The sequence below is a fragment of the Lathamus discolor genome, chromosome 2 (genome assembly GCF_037157495.1).
Source record: "Lathamus discolor isolate bLatDis1 chromosome 2, bLatDis1.hap1, whole genome shotgun sequence".
Taxonomy (NCBI): domain Eukaryota; kingdom Metazoa; phylum Chordata; class Aves; order Psittaciformes; family Psittacidae; genus Lathamus; species Lathamus discolor.
In genome coordinates, this window is record NC_088885.1 from 156280780 (window position 1) to 156300158 (window position 19379).

Consider the following 19379-nt stretch of genomic DNA (forward strand, 5'->3'; position numbering starts at 1 on the left):
GAATTCAATATGCACAAAGTACACTAAATACAATTATGATCAGACACCTGAAGACAGAAATCTGACGTGCTTCATGGTAATAAAGCTCTTCAGACTTCTATGGTCAGCTGTGCATCTGACTCTTGATGCTTCACCAACTGAAATTGATATTCCTAGCACAGAACACAGGACCTCAAAATAACTACGAGTTCTGAATGCAAAGGCACTGGCATTCATACCTCTTAACTTCCCCCAGTGTATGAAATCCTAGTAAAAATTAACATTGTGTATTTAGCACTGCAAAGTATCTGCTACCTTTTGTTTCTAATCAGAAACTGTGGGGTGTGCACACTAGAATTACAAGGTTAAAAGCACTAAGAAGTTTATTGGCTAATAGGGAGCATACCAATATTGTTATTAATTTTACTTTTATACTGAGAACAGACAACATCTTTTGAATTGAGGAGACAATCCAGAGTATTGAGAATTCAGACCTGATAGGCAGAAATGAACTTGCTGGACTTGTTATGCTGTTTACAAAGTAAACGTACCTAGGAGAGTTTCCTCTAGGCAATTAGCAAGTATCCCTAAAAAGAGGGGGAAACCAGCTCTAAAATAATGAACCATTTGATATTTATGAGTGGAAAAAATAGTAAGAATCATACAAAATCATGATCTCAGTCAGCCAGTGTGAGCAGAGAAGAGACTTGAGCTGAGAAACCCAGATAGTAAATCCATGGCAGCTAGACTGGGGCTGAAATCCTAACACATCTTCTTGTCCTACCTTCACAAGGACGTTTGGACTAACTGGAGAAAAGCCTGCCTGCATTCGCAACTCTCTATGGAGCATTCCCAATTTGAAAGACTTCACAGTTTTGTTTGGCAAAAAAGAAGATAAACAGATCTATTCCAGGGTATCCACAGTTCCTAAAATGGGTTACCTGGACCTCAGAGTAGGTTTTTATTTGTGGTCTGGCACAGTTAAACAACTAAGGCACAAGCAGATGTGTTCCAAGACCATGGGAAGAATAGAGCAAGACAGGTGAATTTATTTCTCTATGTTGAAATTCCAGATGTCAACCACTTCTAAGAAAGATCACTGAGGTTTTTCTTATTCATCCAAGTTCATTCCTGTGCAGCTGGTGCTCAGTACTATAGCCTAACAACCTGTGTAGCTGTAAGAATGCCCGGCACGCACTTTAGTGCTTCAAGTTTGAAAACATCCATGTTATAGTTGCCTGAGTGGATCAAACAGTTGGGTTATCAAAAGTTTTAGAGTGCACCCCACAGCTGAGACCTAGCAAGCCTCTGCCAAGAGCTGACCGGAAACAAAGGATGGGACTTTTTACAAGTGCACGTAGTGATAGGACAAGAGGAATGGCTTCAAACTGACAGAAGATTTAGACTACATACAAGGAAGTTTTTCCCTGTAAGGGTGCTGAGGTGCTGGCACAGAGTGCCCAAAGAAGCTGTGGCTGCCCCATCCCTGGCAGTGTTCAAGGCAAGGCTGGACACAGGGGCTTGAAGCAACCTGCTCTTGTGGAAGGGGGTTGGAACTGGATGAGCTTTAAGGTCCCTTCCAACCCAAACCATTCTATGAGTCTATGAAAGGCATCCAGCTTTGCACGTCATCATTCTAAATAAAGTATTTGACTATCTGATCTAGTGAAGGAGAACACGAGGTGACAGAGTTGACCTTGACAGTATACATGTGATGTCAAACCTACAGACACCACAGTCTGGTAGACAGGGTCGTGCAACGAGACATTAAAAGACATGACAGATGTGTTTATAGTGCCAGCATGACAAGTCCTTTTTGCTGATTTGCCTCGGGATCTGTTCCGTAACACACGGCTGCTGAAGGACTCAAAAACCCTGTGATGTCCTTTATGAGCCGCACAGGGTGATCTGCAATTTCTGGTCATTTATCTGAAAGCCTGAGTGGAAAAAGCACTAAAAAGGTGCACCTGAAAGACAGAAGAAGTAAGGAAGGGCAAGTTTCAAAGCCTGATCTCCAGAGGTTCTCATTCACAAGGCACCATTGAAAACGCCAGAGAAGTGGGCTTCCTCAAGAGAAGTGACTGGCTATAGCTAACATAACAAAGCTCACTGCACTGCAACAGCTAATCCCATCCAGAGAACATTTGCCATTCACAGCATCCATCTTTGTGCTAAAAGATGGCCCCAGAAACACAAGGAAAGGAAATGGAAGTCAGACAGGCAGCCGTGTAGCAGGTACAAAAGATTTACAAGCAACTGCCAAGACTGAAAAACCCAAAGCAAATCAGGTGACATAAGAGATGACTGAAAACTCTGCATTTGGCTGAAACTAGACAACAACTTCGCATGCGCTCTGAAGCTGACAGGCAAGCTGTGGTCATGGCAGATGAAGATGCCTAACAGCTTTCGAGGAGGCCCTGAGCAGCTTAAATCACAGGCACGTTGCAGCTGAGAAGTAGTAAAGAACATCCAATAGAACTTTTTAATGCACTACAGACAAGTTCGTAAGTGTCTGCATATGCTCTCAGCTTGATATATAATATCAAGTTAAGAGTTTGTATTACTATTAATTACTATTCAATGTCGTAAGCACATTATTTCCATGCACGTAGTACTCACTGACTAAACTGAGCTGATGACATGACAGATCTTTAGCTCCCCATTCATCACCAGAATTACATGTCACACATCACATACATCATGAGTCCATCCTTATGCATTTGTATCAATTTACAATAGTAACTAAAATGGAAGAGAGCCCATTTGCCAAGAAGGCAAAGATCCATCCTTTGCAAGGCCTACATGCAATCCCATTTGAAATAACATGCTTAATGTAGCTCTTTTGCCACAGTATTTCAGTGCTTTACATCATGCCCAGAGCACACAGAGACGTAAAACATCATACTTAAGTATGTATTTTCTTCTGATAACAGGGGTCATCTCAAGCAGATACTTCCAAATATAGGGGTGCATTTGCTTTTGTGAAACAATATGAGAAGCTGAAGATTCTACTGGACAGGACTCTGGATAACCTGATGCCTTCACAGGGATACAATTTTAAACTATTTCCAGAGGTCCCTGCCCACATAAGACTTCTAATATTCTATGGATTTGATGGCAAGGTTCTCACACTCAGGACAAAAATCATTTGGTGCCTCTCTTTTCTGGTTTTCCAAAATGGTGATTTAATAAAACAGCATGATCAGAAAAACTCGGTCATCATTAGTGTTCCTTTTTCTGATAGAGAATTATCATACTTAACATCTAAGAATCTGTCAAATACTCGAACAGGCTTCACTGTAAACATTTTCTACAGTGAAAGAAAACGAAGAAGTAAAATTAAGGTTTCACTGAACTCATAGCTGCATATATCAACTTTTCTCCTCTTTCCCTATTGTTTTTAACAAAAGTTGTAACTGAGTGATGATGGATTTAAAGTTGACAAGTCACTTTTTCAAAACCCTGACCCAATTAATTGTGTAATGTTACGTACTAAGAATCTGATGAACATCTGATTCAGAGGCCCATGTACACCACCACTCAATACATTTTAGTTCATCAAATTCGCCGTTCAATGTTTGTGCTGTATTTGGTCTGTTACATACATACAGCATCAAGCACAGTAAGAGCATGTTGATTTACTGAAATAAGAACAGTAAGTCATCATACATTTCAGCTTCTAAAATCATTCCTGGTAACAAGTCGCGGGCAGAAAATCTATTCTTAAATGACTGGCAACTCTGATTCTCTCAGGTTACAGAGAAGAGGATACTCTGTTAAAAAAAAGTCATGAGCTCAAACACTGAAATGAACAAAAATCACCAGGTATCACACTGCATTTTAATACTCTGTCACTGAGAGAACAAAACCTGCAATAAAATAAGGTATTTCTATTGTCAATAAAGATTATCTTGCTTGTCATCTGCAGTGCTTCCATTCATAATCATTTTCATAACAATGCCCCAGAGGACAAACTAAAACTGATAAAACAGATCACAAAACAAAAGCAAGGTTCATCCATCAGACTACTTTTTAATACTAATATATACAGAGCATTTCAGGAGAAGTAAGTGGGAGCAGAAGATGCACTATATTTCTTCCATACCTTCAATTAATCATTTAACTCACAATAGCTTATTTCATTCATTGCCCTGGTTTTTAAAGTCTTTTACCCAATTCTTTTCTTATTGTTCACTGAGTGACAGAGAAGTAGGCTTATTTACTTCAGCTCCCTCAAATAAGACATTACTTCTAATGGTAGTTTATTTAATTAACTAATCAGTATATTTAGACATAAGGAGTATATTTATGTATATTAAGTATATTTAGACCTAAGATTGCTGCCTTTGGCTAGTTAATGCCTCGGGATTTTTTTTTCCTAAATAACATTAAAATGAAATACAGATTTTCAAAAGCAGGTGATACTGTTTGACATACAGATGGTTCCACAGCTTCTTTCATTTTCATTCTATTTTCTTACATTCTCCTTCATTTCTATATTCCTGCAATAAAATCAAACTAAATGATTCCAGTTTCATAACACAGATTACAATATATATTCTAAACTGACCTAAAAAGTGTAACTCAACTAGCCCCTCTTTTACCAAAGAAAAAGTGATCATTATTATTTAGAAGCATAACCAGCATACACACCCTTAGTGTTGACTGTTTTTGCTGTGACCTCTAGTTTCTCCAATGGTTCTGTTCCAATATTTTCTAACTTAATGATAAGCTGTTGGGCCTCTCCATTATACAGCTGGACAGACACATTAGTAGAGATTTCATCCCCTGAAGAAGCCTGAAGTGTATGAGCAGACCTATAAGATATGACACATGAACAAAATATGATTAGAATGTTAAAAGCCTGTCCAAGTTAGTATTTACTATAAATATTACTATATATTTACTATATATATATATATATATTCCATATTACTGTATGTAATCTATTAACTATTCCTTGAAGACTCAGAAACTACTGCTCTCCAGTCTTGAACATATTAGATACAATTTCCCATTCTCATTTTAGCCAGGATCATTTTTATGCCCATTGAGAACAAATGTTAATAATGTATGCGTAAGACAAGTCAAATTTCAAACAATATAAAATATGTATTCCCAGCTGTGAGAGCTAGTTTAAAATTGCTGAAAACAGAAGAACAGTAAGAAAGGGAAAAGAAATGAAAACCAGATCATTAGAATAAGCAAACATGACAGAAGTGGTATCTGATCTACCTAGTGACTGAATGCTAGTGTTGAGTAACAATGAGTATCCGTGAGGAGAATATGAAGTTGAGAGCTACATTGGAGAAACCAGGTGGAAAGTCCTCTGAAAGACCCTGAAAGTCCACCTTGTACTCTGATCAGCCCATAAAGCCTACAAAAGTAAGAATGCAGTCAGCTGGCAGAAGAAACAGCAGAAAATGAAACCTTTGTACTCACTCACAAATGAGGATACATAATCTTACACTGTTAGGCATTCCCAAACTCCGCCAACATATGATGGTTTGGGGACTTTTTAATAAGGGAATGAAGGGACAGGACAAGGGGGAATGGCTTTAACCTGCCAGAAGGGAGACTGAGATGAGCTCTTAAGCAGAAGCTCTTCCCTGTGAGGGTGCTGAGGCGCTGCACAGGGTGCCCAGAGAAGCCCTGGCTGCCCCATCCCTGGCAGCGTTCAAGCTCAGGTTGGACACAAGGGCTTGAAGCAACCTGCTCTAGTGGAAGGTGTCCCTGCCTGTGGCAGGGGTTGGAACTGGATGAGCTTTAAGGTTCTTTCCAACCCAAACTAGCCCGGGACTCTCTAATGACAGATACACAATGCTGTCTCATGCAGCTGTTCACTCAAACGTTTCTTAAGGAATGGTAACAGTATCAGACCCATGAGGCAAGACATACTTAGTAGAGCAATATATTGTAAAGAAAAAAATTATTCTGAGTTTGCACATGCTAGAGAAAATGCATGGGTATCTAAAGCTTCAGAAACAAGAGAAGTTATTTAAATGAGTATGAAGGATTTAATTTTAATGGAACAAATGTGTCAAACACATCAATTATTGAAAGAGCAGATATACACAGCACTAGGACAACACATCATGGATAAAGGAGAACCAAGCAGTAACCTTGACCTTTGCTGGGAGAATTAATGTGGGAGTTGGGAGAATGCAGTTTAGTGGACAGCAGAGGGCAGAAACCTTATGGGAATGGATCATGGAAGAAATTCACAGTGTGAAAGGTGAAAGAGTGAATATAAATGAGCTCAACAGAACACGAATGAGGGAAAGAAGGGTTGCAGAACAAGACAGATGGGCAGAGGTTCAGTTTCGGACTGTATTTTTCATGCTTATGCAATGTGGTCAGACGGCATCAAGGATACAAGGGCAAAAGCTACTGAAATTAATGACCAATAAATCTGTTTGTAATCCCAGGTTCAGCTACTTCTTTCAGCAGGTATTTCTGCTATCCTTCCTTTCGATCCTATCCTTCCTTAGTACAATGTAAGCAGGACCCACAAACAAGCAGATTTTAGTCTTTTAGAATGAACCTGTAACAAGCACATAAACCAAGTATTTTTTGATCACTGAAAGTTTACTGTCATGTATGATTATCACTGTAGCACTCTGAAGTTTGGGCATTTGGAATTTCTTTTCTCCCTTTAGATTTAGACAAAAGCATCGAGGAATTGCAAACTAACAAACCAAATGGTACCTTCAGTTACTTTATACAGGTACACGTGAAATGCGAGTCCAAGCAAATTCAGCTTCTGCATCCTTTTCTGTAATGCAGCTTCTTAGAATTAAAAAGACATCCTAATTCTTGTATACCTTGTTTCAGCTTTGCTCTGGACTTACAAGACCTCAGGACTGAGGCTTGTCACAGGTATAATCGTAGACGAAGAATTAGGTATTAGCCAGCGATGTGCTCTTGCAGCCTGTAAAGCCAACCATACCCTGGGCTGCATCCATAAGAAGTGTGACCAGGAGGGTGAGGGAGATGATTCCCCCGCTCCATTTTGCTCTCATGAGACCCCACCTGGAGTACTGTGCACAGAAATGGTGTCCCCAACAGAGGAAAGATGTGGAGCTGTTGGAGCAAGTCCAGAGGAGGCCATGAACATGCTGCAACGGCTGGAGCAGCTCTGCTCTGAAGCCAGGCTGAGAGAGCTGGGCTAGGGCAGCCTGGAGAAGAGAAGGCTCTGGTGAGACCTTACTGAAGCCTTTCAATATTTAAAGAGTGTTTATAAGAGTCACAGAAACTTTTCAATCGAGGTTTGTAGTGACAGGACAAGGGGGAACGGCTTTAAGCTGACAGAGGGGATATTTAGCTTGGATGTTAGGAGGAAATTCTTCCCTGTGTGTGTGACAAGACACTGCCAAGAGAAGCTGTGGCCGCCCCATCCATGGCAGTGTTCAAGGTCAGGTTGGAAGGGGCCTGGAGCAAGCTGCTCTAGTGAAAAATAGCCCCTGCTGTGCAGATGATCTTTGATGATCCTTGAATATCCTTTCCAATCCAAACTAGTCTGATTCTGTGACTGTTCAGAACTTGTCCCAACCCACCTGCAACTTTGCTTTGACTTTACCATAGCTGTAGCAGCAGTTTTTTCTTTTGACCTGGTGGCTACACCTATTGCTTTTTTGTGTGCAGTTCTGGTGTCCTCAACATAAAAAGGACATGGAACTGCTGGAACAAGTCCAGAGGAGGCCACAAGGATGATCAGGGGACTGGAGCACCTCCCGTATGAAGACAGGCTGAGGAAGTTGGGGCTGTTCAGCCTGGGGAAGAGAAGGCTGCATGGGGACCTCAGAGCAGCCTTCCAGTATCTGAAGGGGGCCTATAGGGATGCTGGGGAGGGACTCTTCATTAGGGACTGTAGTGACAGGACAAGGGGTGATGGGTTCAAACTGAAACAGGGGAAGTTTAGATTGGATATAAGGAGGAAATTCTTTCCTGTTAGGGTGCTGAGGCACTGGAATGGGTTGCCCAGGGAGGTTGTGAATGCTCCATCCCTGGCAGTGTTCAAGGCCAGGTTGGACGAAGCCTTGGGTGAGATGGTTTAGTGTGAGGTGTCCCTGCCCATGGCAGGGGGGTTGGAACCAGATGATCTTGAGGTCCTTTCCAACCCTAACTATTCTATTATTCTATGATTCTGTTACTTCTGTTTGGCACAACCATAGTTTTATACAGATAGTAGTAACAAGCAGGTGTACTAAATGAGGTATTTATGATTAACATAGCGAGAGAAACACAGGACTGGTGTGATAGCTGAGGCATTATGAAGGGGAGACAGGATCCAGTGGAGAGGACTACTGGTATGGGATGGTAAGAGATGGGGCACACAGTATTGCACCATATTAGAAAGGACTCATCAAGAAAGTAACCTATAATACCTGGCACACTGGCTGAAAACCTTCTGTTTCTTGTGCAAATGACCGATATTTGTCTAAGCTCATCCATATTAGAACTACTTCATTAATTTATAGTTTTGCATTTTCTTCCCTCAATTTTCTTACTTTATAGGCTTTTCCATCAAGACTGTTTTACTAAGTAGTGTCATATTTTTATGTACTATATGTATATGATACATATAAATTTATGCATAAGCAGAATGATGAAAATATATACTAACAAAGTCTCAACTCACAGCAAGCTTCATTACAGTTTCTGCTAAATTAAGCATATTAAATTGACCTTCTATAGCACAGATCAATAAAAAAAAAGATTTTACAGTTCTAACAAGACATTATGGTATGCTTAGAAAGGCCTGGAATTATTCTTGCCAATACAACTATACCCAAAAATTACTATCAGATTAATCAACTGTTGAAGAAATTAAGAACAGATATCTATCTTTGACCTTTCAAACAAACTTTTTCCTACTTATGAGCAGTTTTACCTACAAAGAAACAAGGCAATAAATACATGATCAAGATTATCTGAAATGCTTCAAAAACACATAAACTTGGTGAAAAATTAAGAAAAGGCAGCTCAGCTTCAGATGAAGGTTCCAAAGACCATCAGCTCTAAAAAATAATGTGCTGTGTAAGGAAAAGACCCTCTCTCAAGAACAGAGGTCAACATCAAATGTTGGCAAGATGGGTGTCAGTGCAAATGTAGATGTAAAGCAAACCAGCAAGATCATAGAATCACAGGATAGTTTGGGTTGGAAGAGACCTTCAAAGTTCATCCAGTCCAACCCCCCGCAATAAGCAGGGACATCTAAAACTAGATCAGGTTGCTCAGAACCACATCCAGCCTGGCGTTGAATGTCTCCAGGTCTGGTGCATCTACCACCTCTCTGGGCAAAGATACAAGAAATCAGATTCAGATTTTATCCTGCTGTCTGCAAATTAAGAACTTCCTTTGTTTCATTTCTTTACCATGTCTTTTAGAAGTGCAACATCCTCTGGAGAACCCAAAGGATAAAACACTGTTGACAGGAGTTACATGAGGCAATTTCCTGGTATTACAGAGGCTGGGAGAAGGAGTAAGTGATGGCAAACAGAGACCCCTCTGGCATACTGCAAGGTAGCTAGGAGCGCACCTGAATTCCAAGGATGTCACAGCAACTGAGATTGAGCTCTGAAGCTAAAATTAACTCTTAGTTTCTTCAGATGCTTAACACCAAGATCTCTTCTCAAGAAATCTTGTTCCATGTTATCAGCTGAACATATACCCACAAACAGCAGATACTATGCTCATTTAAGAACAATTGCAATTCCCTCTGTATTTCAAATCTATGATGTTCTTTAATACATTCATAACTTTAGCTATCCAGTATTAATTTTGATTACAGCTAAACCACACAGACTCCGTGTCTAGCAGAATTTTTATGGGGAATTTACCAACATGCAACTTAATTGCAGTATTTTATTATTTTGCTGTCTTCATCAGGGTATTACTTTTATATCTCTGTAATACAATGCCATCAACACAGGCCATTCCCCAGCTTTAAAGTAGAATTTAGTATGGAAAAATGAGAACCAAACTGGTTCCTTTGCTTTACTGACAAACCATACATAAAAGGAATATTACAAATAAATTAAAAAAATGAAAACTCCAAACAAACCAACCTGAAAGTCTGTAGTTTTAAAACACTTTCTAAAATGGTAGTTGGATGGCAAGACTGAGATACAGTCATCAGCATGCAGACTAACACATGAAAGCTGGAACAGTTCAAGCTGGAAGTTTGAACAGCTCCAAAACGTGAACAGAATCAGTGTCTTACCAGCTCTCTCTAAAATCCTATAATTAGTCAGCCACATTCTTCAAAATAACCTGCATGAAACCCCACTCTACTTTTGTGTCCTTTTTGATGAGTGTATAGGCCTGTACCTCTTAAACATATTGTTTCTGTAGTATGGTATCAAGTCTGGGCCCCTTTCGAACAATGGAAATATTGATATTCAAGGCCAGGCTGGACAAAGCCTTGGGTGGCATGGCTTAGTGTGAGGTCTCCCTGCCCACAGCAGGGGGGTTGGAACTGGATGATCTTAAGGTCCTTTCCAACCCTAACTATTTTATGATTCTATGATACACTGGAGCAAGTCAAGAAGAGGGTTATCAATATGATGAGGAGGCAAGAGCACATGACACACAAGGACAGGTTCAAAGTGCTGGGTTGGTTCAGTATGAAGAAGAGAAGAGGGTGATTTTTACTCTTCTGAATGTGGTCAGACATTGGAACTGATTTCCCACAGAGGAGAGGGAAACCCCATCCATGGAAACAATAAAAACTTAACTAGATCGTGAACTGGGTAACCTGATCTAACATTTAAGTTATACCACTTCTGAATGCCATCCCTGCTTTGAGCAAGATCCCAGACCAGATGACCTCCAGAGGCACCCTTTCCAACCTACACAACTCCATGGATTACCTCTTTAAGATTTTCTGACCATTTCGCCTTTATAAGATTCATTCCTTTAGCAGTATGATTATAACAATGAATGACCATTACACAGTTTTACAACATGGTTTAATCATCCCTCAGTTGATTAAATCTCAAAATATTTTCTCTGAAATCACAAGGTTTTAACCAGTAAAACAAAAAACTCAAATTTATATCCTAAAGTAAATAGCAGGGATACAGTCTGTGTCTTGTTTTACTAAAGCACTGATTATATACTCAGACAAAAGGGGTTTTATTCAGTATGTGACTAATGCTTAAATAGGACCAGATTAAATCAACCTTGAATTCAGTTTCTCACCTTGGAAGGGAGGTACTGATCTGCAGCCTTGGCAAAGCTGGAATGACTTCAACAGTACAGCCATTGGTCTTGACACCTGGCAGATTGTCCAGAAGGCAGTCACTGAAGACACCAAAAACTGAAGTGTGGTAACCTGATTTTTAGAAGAAAACACCAGTATGCTGTGAGTATTTCTGTATTTTGAAAGGTCTAAAAGTACTCAGCTTACCAGTCAGATCTTGCCAATATTTCTGCTACTCAAATCACCACCTTCTCTACAAGAAAATCTTCTCAGGACACAAAAGTATGCAAAAGGTTTTCAAGCCTCCCAAACAACAACATTTATAATTACATGACAACTTACAAACAACAGTCATATATGGCTTTGTATCTGTGAGATGTAAGATAAAAAACAAACAAAACCTTAAAACTCCCATGACAACACAAGGTATAGAGATGAAGATTTTATACGACATCACCTAATCCATGGGTGTACTTAAAATTTGTTAGCCTTCAAAAGGATATAATTCCCTACATCCTCCAAAAACTGTTTATAGGAAAGAGTTCCAACTGCATCCAGAAGCTAAAAGAATGCTAAAGGAAATTATTTAGTTAAAAGAAAAGAAGTATACATGCATACATGTATGCACACCCACATACAGGTATCAGCCCAGAAAGCCTGGGCTGCATCGAAAGAAGCTGGACCAGCAGGTCCAAGGAGGTGATTCACCCCCTCTATTCTGCTCTCATGAGCCTGCCCTGCATCCCTGCATACAGTTCTGGGGCCCCCAACAAAAAAAGGATGTGGAGCTGTTGGAGCAAGTCCAGAGGAGGCCATGAACATGCTGCAAGGGCTGGAGCAGCTCTGCTCTGGAGCCAGGCTGAGAGAGGTCGGCTGGTTCAGCCTGGAGAAGGCTCTGAGGAATCCTTAGAGCAGCTTCCAGTAACTTGGGAGGCCAAAAGAAAGCTGGAGAGGTACTTTTTACTATGGCATATGAGCATAGGACAAAAGGGAATGGCTTTAAACTGAAAGAGAGATTTAGATTAGATAATAGAAAGAAGTTCTTTACTGTGAGGGTGCTGAGGCACTGGCACAGGGTTCCCCAGAGAAGCTTTGGCTGCCCCATCCCTGGCAGTGTTCAAAGCCAGGGTGAACAGGGCTTGGAGCAACCTGGTGTAGTAGAACCCAAACCATTCTATAATTCTACACACCTGCCTTTTGACCACAGCTGATCCTCTAAAATGTTAATTTTAGAAGGAAAGCACCTGCACTCCAATTCCTTACCGGACAATATATATATATGCTGTATCTGTAAGGAACTTTGATACATAGACATACAAACAGCCACCAAGTACAGAAATCAACTCCTCTACTTGCAATATATTTTTAGTACATGGAACTAAAAGCAGACAACTACAGCACAAATGTTCTGAATGCTTTGATTCTATTCTGTATTTACTGAAATAGTTCCTGGAAAAAGAAAAGAAATCATATGAAGAATCATTTTACAAGTAGACAAAAAAGCACTTAAGTAAAAATCTGTGAGCACAGTGTTTCTTCAAGTTCAAAGCCATCTTCTTCTGGTGTTTAGCTTTATCAAAACGCTTTTCCCCCTGTAATTCTTTATTCCAGGAACAGGTACCTAAAATTGCATGTTGTTAAGATGATTCAGCCCCAGTACATGTTGAATCTATCATCTTCACATATACCTCCTTTTCAAGGAGACTGATCGGCTCGTCTTCTACAAAAGCTCTTTAATTCTCTTTACTTACTACAAACACCATTTTATTTAGGCTTATTAGTGACACAATATCTCAACTGCAGCACACTGCATGCATTGGCTAAATTGTTCCTACAAAAACAATCTGCAAAAAAATTCTGTCATCTTACATGAACACAGTTAATTAAGAAAAACCAACTGCAAGATTATCTTCTGCTTTCTTATGAAAAGGTTCAAGTAATCCTCCTTGGAAGCTTTCCAAATGAAAGTGTTAATAAAGGGGAGTTTGTGTTCATTATCCTTTTCTTCTCATACATGAGATATTGTAAGTATGTGTTCATTACTGCTGTTGCAAGCAAGCACCTTATCAGGTCACGCTTTTAATGAAGTCTCATATAGAAAACATGTCTTTTTTGTTTTTGCTTTAACTTAGAGAGGAGAACTTAAGAGTGATAAATATATATGTGGCATGCTAATTTATGTAATCCACAGAGATGTAAAACACAGTTGTTTTGATAGAAAGAGAATGACTGAAGACACCCCTTACCATTGACAGTGATCTGCCCAGTAGTTTGAGGAACACCAACAAGAGTAACTGGGTAGAGACCAGATTCTGCAGGTAGAGAAAGAGCCGCAGGAAGAGATTCGAATTCCACTCCTGTTGTCAGGAGACCCTGGAAAAGGTCATATTACACAGATTAATCCATGTACGCTGTACACTTTTCCTTTTATGATATGTACTTCTATTTTAATCCCTTGCATTATATCACCCAAACTTTTACAATTTATTCTCATTTGCTCATAGCAGTTACTTTGGGTTTTAAGTTCCAGTGACTGAAGCATGCATCTAGAATCAGGGCAAGATATGTATTCAACTGTGGAATGTGTTTCAGGATCTGAGGTGGGAATGAGGTAAGAAAAACTAATAACTACTTATATCCAAGCACAGTAAAAAGAACGAGTGATACAGTCTGCATGGTGACAGTTTGTACCTGCGCTTAACTGTACCTATGACCTTCCTTATATATTTGTTTATATTTTGGACAGTGGAAATCAAACATCAATTGGCTGGAATGATTCAGAATAAGGAGGTTAAAATAATTACTGTAATAACTAGCCAATACAAACTAATACTGGGTATGATGAAACAAAATTGATAGTATGTGACTGAACATGAATCCTTCCATGAGATTAACCCCACAGAAATGGGGTGAACATTCACATTAATACTGACTTAGCCGCAGTCTTCTTCAGAATCATTCTGCTTTTGCTGTGGCTGAAGCAAATCTCAGAACATAAACAAAGGTGACCCCATACACTCTCCAAAACTCACTGTGAAAACAGGTACAGAAGGCTTTGTAAGAATATCTCAGTCCCAAAAGCACTGAGCTATCACTTGGCCAAATATCCAAACACATTTGAATTATTCAGGATTCACCTCAACTAAATACTTCCATGCAACTACTTAAAAGTCCTAGAAAGAAATCAATGACAAAAAAAAAAACCACCCTCCAATGTCTTGTTCAGTATCAGCTATAGCAAATGTAAATATGATAAATTGATAGGGACCTCTGAATATTATCTAATCCACCTACCTACTCTGAAGTAGAGCCAACTCCATATTAAACACTCCCAGGATGTTTATCTAGGGAGTTTTAGAATGCCCCTCAGTGGTAGTGTCTAAAAGAGGATTAGGTAATTTAATGCAGTGGTTAAACTGGAAAGCCCTTCCAGTTCAAACTTTCTCCTTATACTGCATTGGACTTATCTTGAAACAAGCAATACACATCATTATTTTTCCATTACTAGCCAATTCCCCAAATTAGCCAGTCTATCAAGTATCTACAAGCATATACAAAACACTACTTACAATGCCATTGTGAAACCATAGTCAGGTCACTTTTCTGGAATATGGGAAACTCCTCTTAATGGTCCTAATTAGCCCAGTTTTCCTTCAGGCAAGGGGGACAGGGAAGCAGTGAGGGAGATTTCCCCCACATCCTTACTCCTCTGCTTCCCATTTTTAATCAAGCTGGATGGCAGGACATACATTTATATACAACCATTTCACTTCTTGCAGTATAATCAGTCTTGTGCTCTTAGTAAGAATTAGGCCCCTATCCTCCAGTATCAAACTGAATTGAGGGGATGCATGGGAAGACATTGCCCTGAAAGCTCTTTAGGGTCCTGTAAAGGAAAAAGTAATTTGAAGGGTGGCCATAAACCAGCACAGCCTCAGGAAATGCATCTAAAGTAGCCATACATGCACATACACAGGCTGCCATCTGACCCCAAAGGTGCCAGTCAAAACCCTACTGCCCAGTTAAGAGTTTTGAGCTATGACACCTATGAGCTCTCTTACTTCCTGCAGGAAATTGAGGCTTGGAATGGATCAGTTACATAACCCTGGAGAAACTAAAGATCAACAACCATGAAGGGAAATAAAACAGGGAAATGACCTGAGAAAAAAATAAATCAATGGTAATATTTTTAAAGGCTAATGGTCAAGGCTCAGGAGAATCAGTGATTGCAACCCACATGTCACAGAAAGCACCTTCACTGCCAAAGCATTTAAGAGGAGTGTACTAACAGCAGACAAAATCCAGACAAAAATCAAGATAAATAGATAAAGTAATAGACAAAAAGGCACGTGAATGCATCTGGAGTACATGATGCAAAACATGCATGTGCTTATGGAGAAGAAGGAAGAGTTACTATTATGAGTATTAAAATTGATGGTATTAAAATGATTTCTTAATAGTCAGGGAAAAAGAAAATGCTATCTTCAGTGTACATAATTCCCTAACCCCTGAAATGGTATCAAAATGACACCCTCGGATCATGCTGATCGCAATAACAGCATGTTGATCACAGGTAACTGCTAAAGCAAAGTAAGTCCTCAGCACAAGGTATTTTTCTCACAATGCTTTAAGAATGCATTCTCAGTCTATTCTTTAACAACAAACCCCATGAAAACGGAGAGATTTTCTAGCGAACAAATGCAATGCAAATGCCAAAACACCTACACTAAGCACAAACTATGCCTGGACTAGAAATAAAAGAGCTTCAAACCTATTATCCCATGAAAGAGAATAGAACATTCATTTCTCTCATTGTAAGAGTTTTAGTATTCAGTAGAACTTCAAGTTTTTAAAGTAAAGGTATTAAGAAAATATAAAAATTCACTGAAATGGACAAAGTCCAATATAAGCCTCAACTGGGTTTCTGAGTTCCAGATATAAACTGAAATCAAGATACTTACCCTTAAAACTTGACCCACACAAATAAGTTTGAAAAGACAATGACAGATTTACAATGACTGAAAGACATTTTCAATATCACTGTTTGCTGAATAGATCAGCAATATTTGCCCAACATTGCCCTCTGGTGCCTAAAAATTGTTTAGATTAACAGTGAAAATCAAATCAAGGCTGAAGTACTGTCATATGCTTTAGCCAAACATATCAGACACACTAAAAGGAAATAAGTGTTAGATTTCTTTCCCCTAGAGTCTTATTTCAAGTAATAATATTTATTAATTACTTAGTAATCATTGCTCTTTCTGACCTTATAGGGTAAGTTTACCCAGATACAAGACTTTCTTCAGGGAATATATGAATCACACGCACATGCAAAAAACAATCTTACATTTTCTTGCATTCTTACAAAGCAATTTAAACTGTCGTAGTGAATATATGCATGCTATTATCACAGCATGTCTTTCAATCACTTCAAACCACTATTTATTTTTAGAGTAACAAAACAACTTGGATGTATATGGTAGCATTTGGGGATACTGTTAAAGCAATACGAGTACGTAACTGCTTTCTTTAGGCTTTACTTACCAATCCTGAAATACAACCATTCTTTTTTTAACGTAACACTGCCTTCAAAGTTAGTTTTTATGCTGAATGTACTTTATACAATGTCCTCAAATACTTTACACAAAATGGGTCAGAGGTTTACTTAAAAGAAAGATTTCCCTACTATTTCTAGTAAGGTTATTTTAGGCAGACCTAGAAAACACCAAACATGATTGGTTTTATCCTTCTCCCCCTCACCTTTCTTGTGCATGTTCTTGCCTAAGATAGCTTGAATTAAATGCAGCGTACCAGTAAAGTAAATATCATAGAATCACAGAATGGTTTGGGTTGCAAAGGACCTTAAGATCATGCAGGACCAACCCCCCTGCCATGGGCAGGGATGCCTCACATTAAACCATGTCACCCAAGGCTCTGTCCAACCTCGCCTTGAACACCGCCAGGGATGAAGCATTCACAACCCATTCCAGTGCCTCAGCACCCTCACAAGATGGCAGAAACAATACAAAGATGTGAATTCACTAAAGAGTGGTTCATGGGAAAAATTTAAATGATCATAAACTAAGCTATAGGACTGATCATAAAGATTTATCAAAATTTCAGATAGTGTTTTTAAACCTTAACATGGAGTTCTTTCCTATTATAGTTTGGAAGTTTACAAAAATGAAGTAATCTAAAAGCCACTCTTACAGCATTATTAATTAAAACGCCACACTTAAGATGTCTTCAAATAAATACAGGCCCCAAACAGAGGAACTACAGAACAAAGACTTTCTGTTTTAATAATGACTTCATACTATAAATTACATTATCCCTATGGTGGAGCAAGTCGAGAGGAGGCCACAAGGATGATCAGGGGCTGGAGCACCCCCTGTATGGAGACAGGCTGAGAAAGCTGAGGCTGTTCAGCCTGGAGAAGTTGCATGGAGACCTCAGAGCAGCTTCCTGTGTCTGAAGGGGGCCTATAAGGATGCTGGGGAGGGACTCTTCATCAGGGACTGTAGCGACAGGACACGGAGTGATGGGTTCAAACTGAAACATGGGAAGTTCAGGTTAGATACAAGGAAGAAGTTCTTTACTGTGAGGGTGGTGAGGCACTAGAAATGTTTCAGATGCCCCATCCCTCAAAGCCAGGCTGGACAGAGCCTAGCACTAGATGGACCTTGCAACGAGATGATCTTAAGGTCCTTTCCAATCCTAACTATTCAATGATTCTATGTTTTGGAGTAGTATTTTTAGTTCTATAATAATTTATTAAATACTGATAATATTTATTAAACTCACTGTTCTGCATATACTGTAGCCTTTACAGAACCAAGGCTCTATCTGCTGCAATAAATGCAGAAAAAAATCCTTTCACTCAATAAATAATACCTCAAACTTTCTAAGCTTTTTTTCTTTTATCCCCTTTTATATGAAACTTGAGAAACAAAGAGGAAAAAGTAAAAACCTTAGAGGACTTAATGCACCTTGCAATGCATCTTCACATTAATTTTCTATTAACAGCAGATCTCACTAGACCATACTTTCTTTAACTTCAAACGTTTCTCCCAAGATACAAACATAAATCTGGGAAATCTCTGATGGTTATTTTTGAAGGCCTGAAATCTGAAGATCATTTTTTCCTGGACAGAAAGAAGTCTTAGTAACTGCAAAAGAGAGAGAGGTGCTCATTCACATACCTGAAGGAGTTTATGCAGAAACCAGTAATCCCAGGGAAAAAAAGTGGTATATACACTTAGAGCTGAACATCACAGCTCCAGTGGGAGCCTTGGGTGGCATGGTTTAGTGGGAGGTGTCCCTGCTCATGGTAGGGGGGTTGGAACTGCATGATCTTAAGGTCCTTTCCAACCCTAACTATTCTATGATTCTATTCCGTGTTAACTTGGGCTCCACAACCAGGACAGCAAAAATAATCTGTTTAATCCACTGAACTCAAAGCAAGTTAAGCTCAGTTTTGTTACACTCTCACTCTTATTTCAGATACCTGCTCAGTTTTATTAAAGCACTTCCTCTGACCATCCCAACGGCCTCCCCAGCTTCACTTTATCGACTAAAATACAGTCATCGGACTGAATCCCTTCCGTATTTAAACATATTCATTCGTCATTTTACAAACACTATTGCACCTTTCAATGGATCAGTCTTTTAACTATAAAGACAAAACAAAAACATGAAATAGAAAAGTAACACAGGAATTGTTCACAATGAAAAATGGCTATCTAAAGAGAGTCCAAAATCATGAATATGCGTGACAGGGAATAAACAGCAGGAACAAGAAAGATGGGCAAAGAGCTTTGAGAACAATAAAACAAAATTTCCATCAACTCTGCATGTAGTACAGGGCTCATCATCTAAGCAACACTGATCAAAGTCTGTGTCCAGAGTCTCATGTCAAGTCTAAAAATCAGATTTCTTTTATTTCAGCATACCTCAATTAAACTAACATGTACCTGGCATTAATAGTTCAAATCATTCAAAAAGCTAGAGAAGTCTTTCAACGGGGAATCGCTCTCCTTAATGACTTGGGCTCAATACTAAGTTGTTTCCCATCACAACTTTCAGCCTTAAACTCCAAGAAGACACACTGGGAAAAGTATCATGGTAAAAGGTTGGATCAATGCTTCCAGCATTCATTTAACATAAAACAAGTAAGCAAACAGAACAAGAAATC

The 19379-nt window shown here is 39.2% G+C and overlaps 1 protein-coding gene across 8 annotated transcripts in view; it reads right to left on the bottom strand.

Annotated features, from left to right (window-relative positions):
- TRAPPC9 (trafficking protein particle complex subunit 9) overlaps positions 1-19379 on the bottom strand; it is a 600540-nt gene that overhangs the window by 518865 nt on the left and 62296 nt on the right. For all 8 annotated transcript variants that reach the window (XM_065669014.1, XM_065669011.1, XM_065669012.1 and 5 more), the window contains 3 exons: positions 13432-13558; positions 11185-11317; positions 4633-4796 (listed from right to left, as the gene is read on the bottom strand). In XM_065669014.1, the coding sequence (XP_065525086.1) occupies positions 4633-4796; positions 11185-11317; positions 13432-13558 (424 nt within the window). The remainder of the gene's footprint in view (positions 1-4632; positions 4797-11184; positions 11318-13431; positions 13559-19379) is intronic.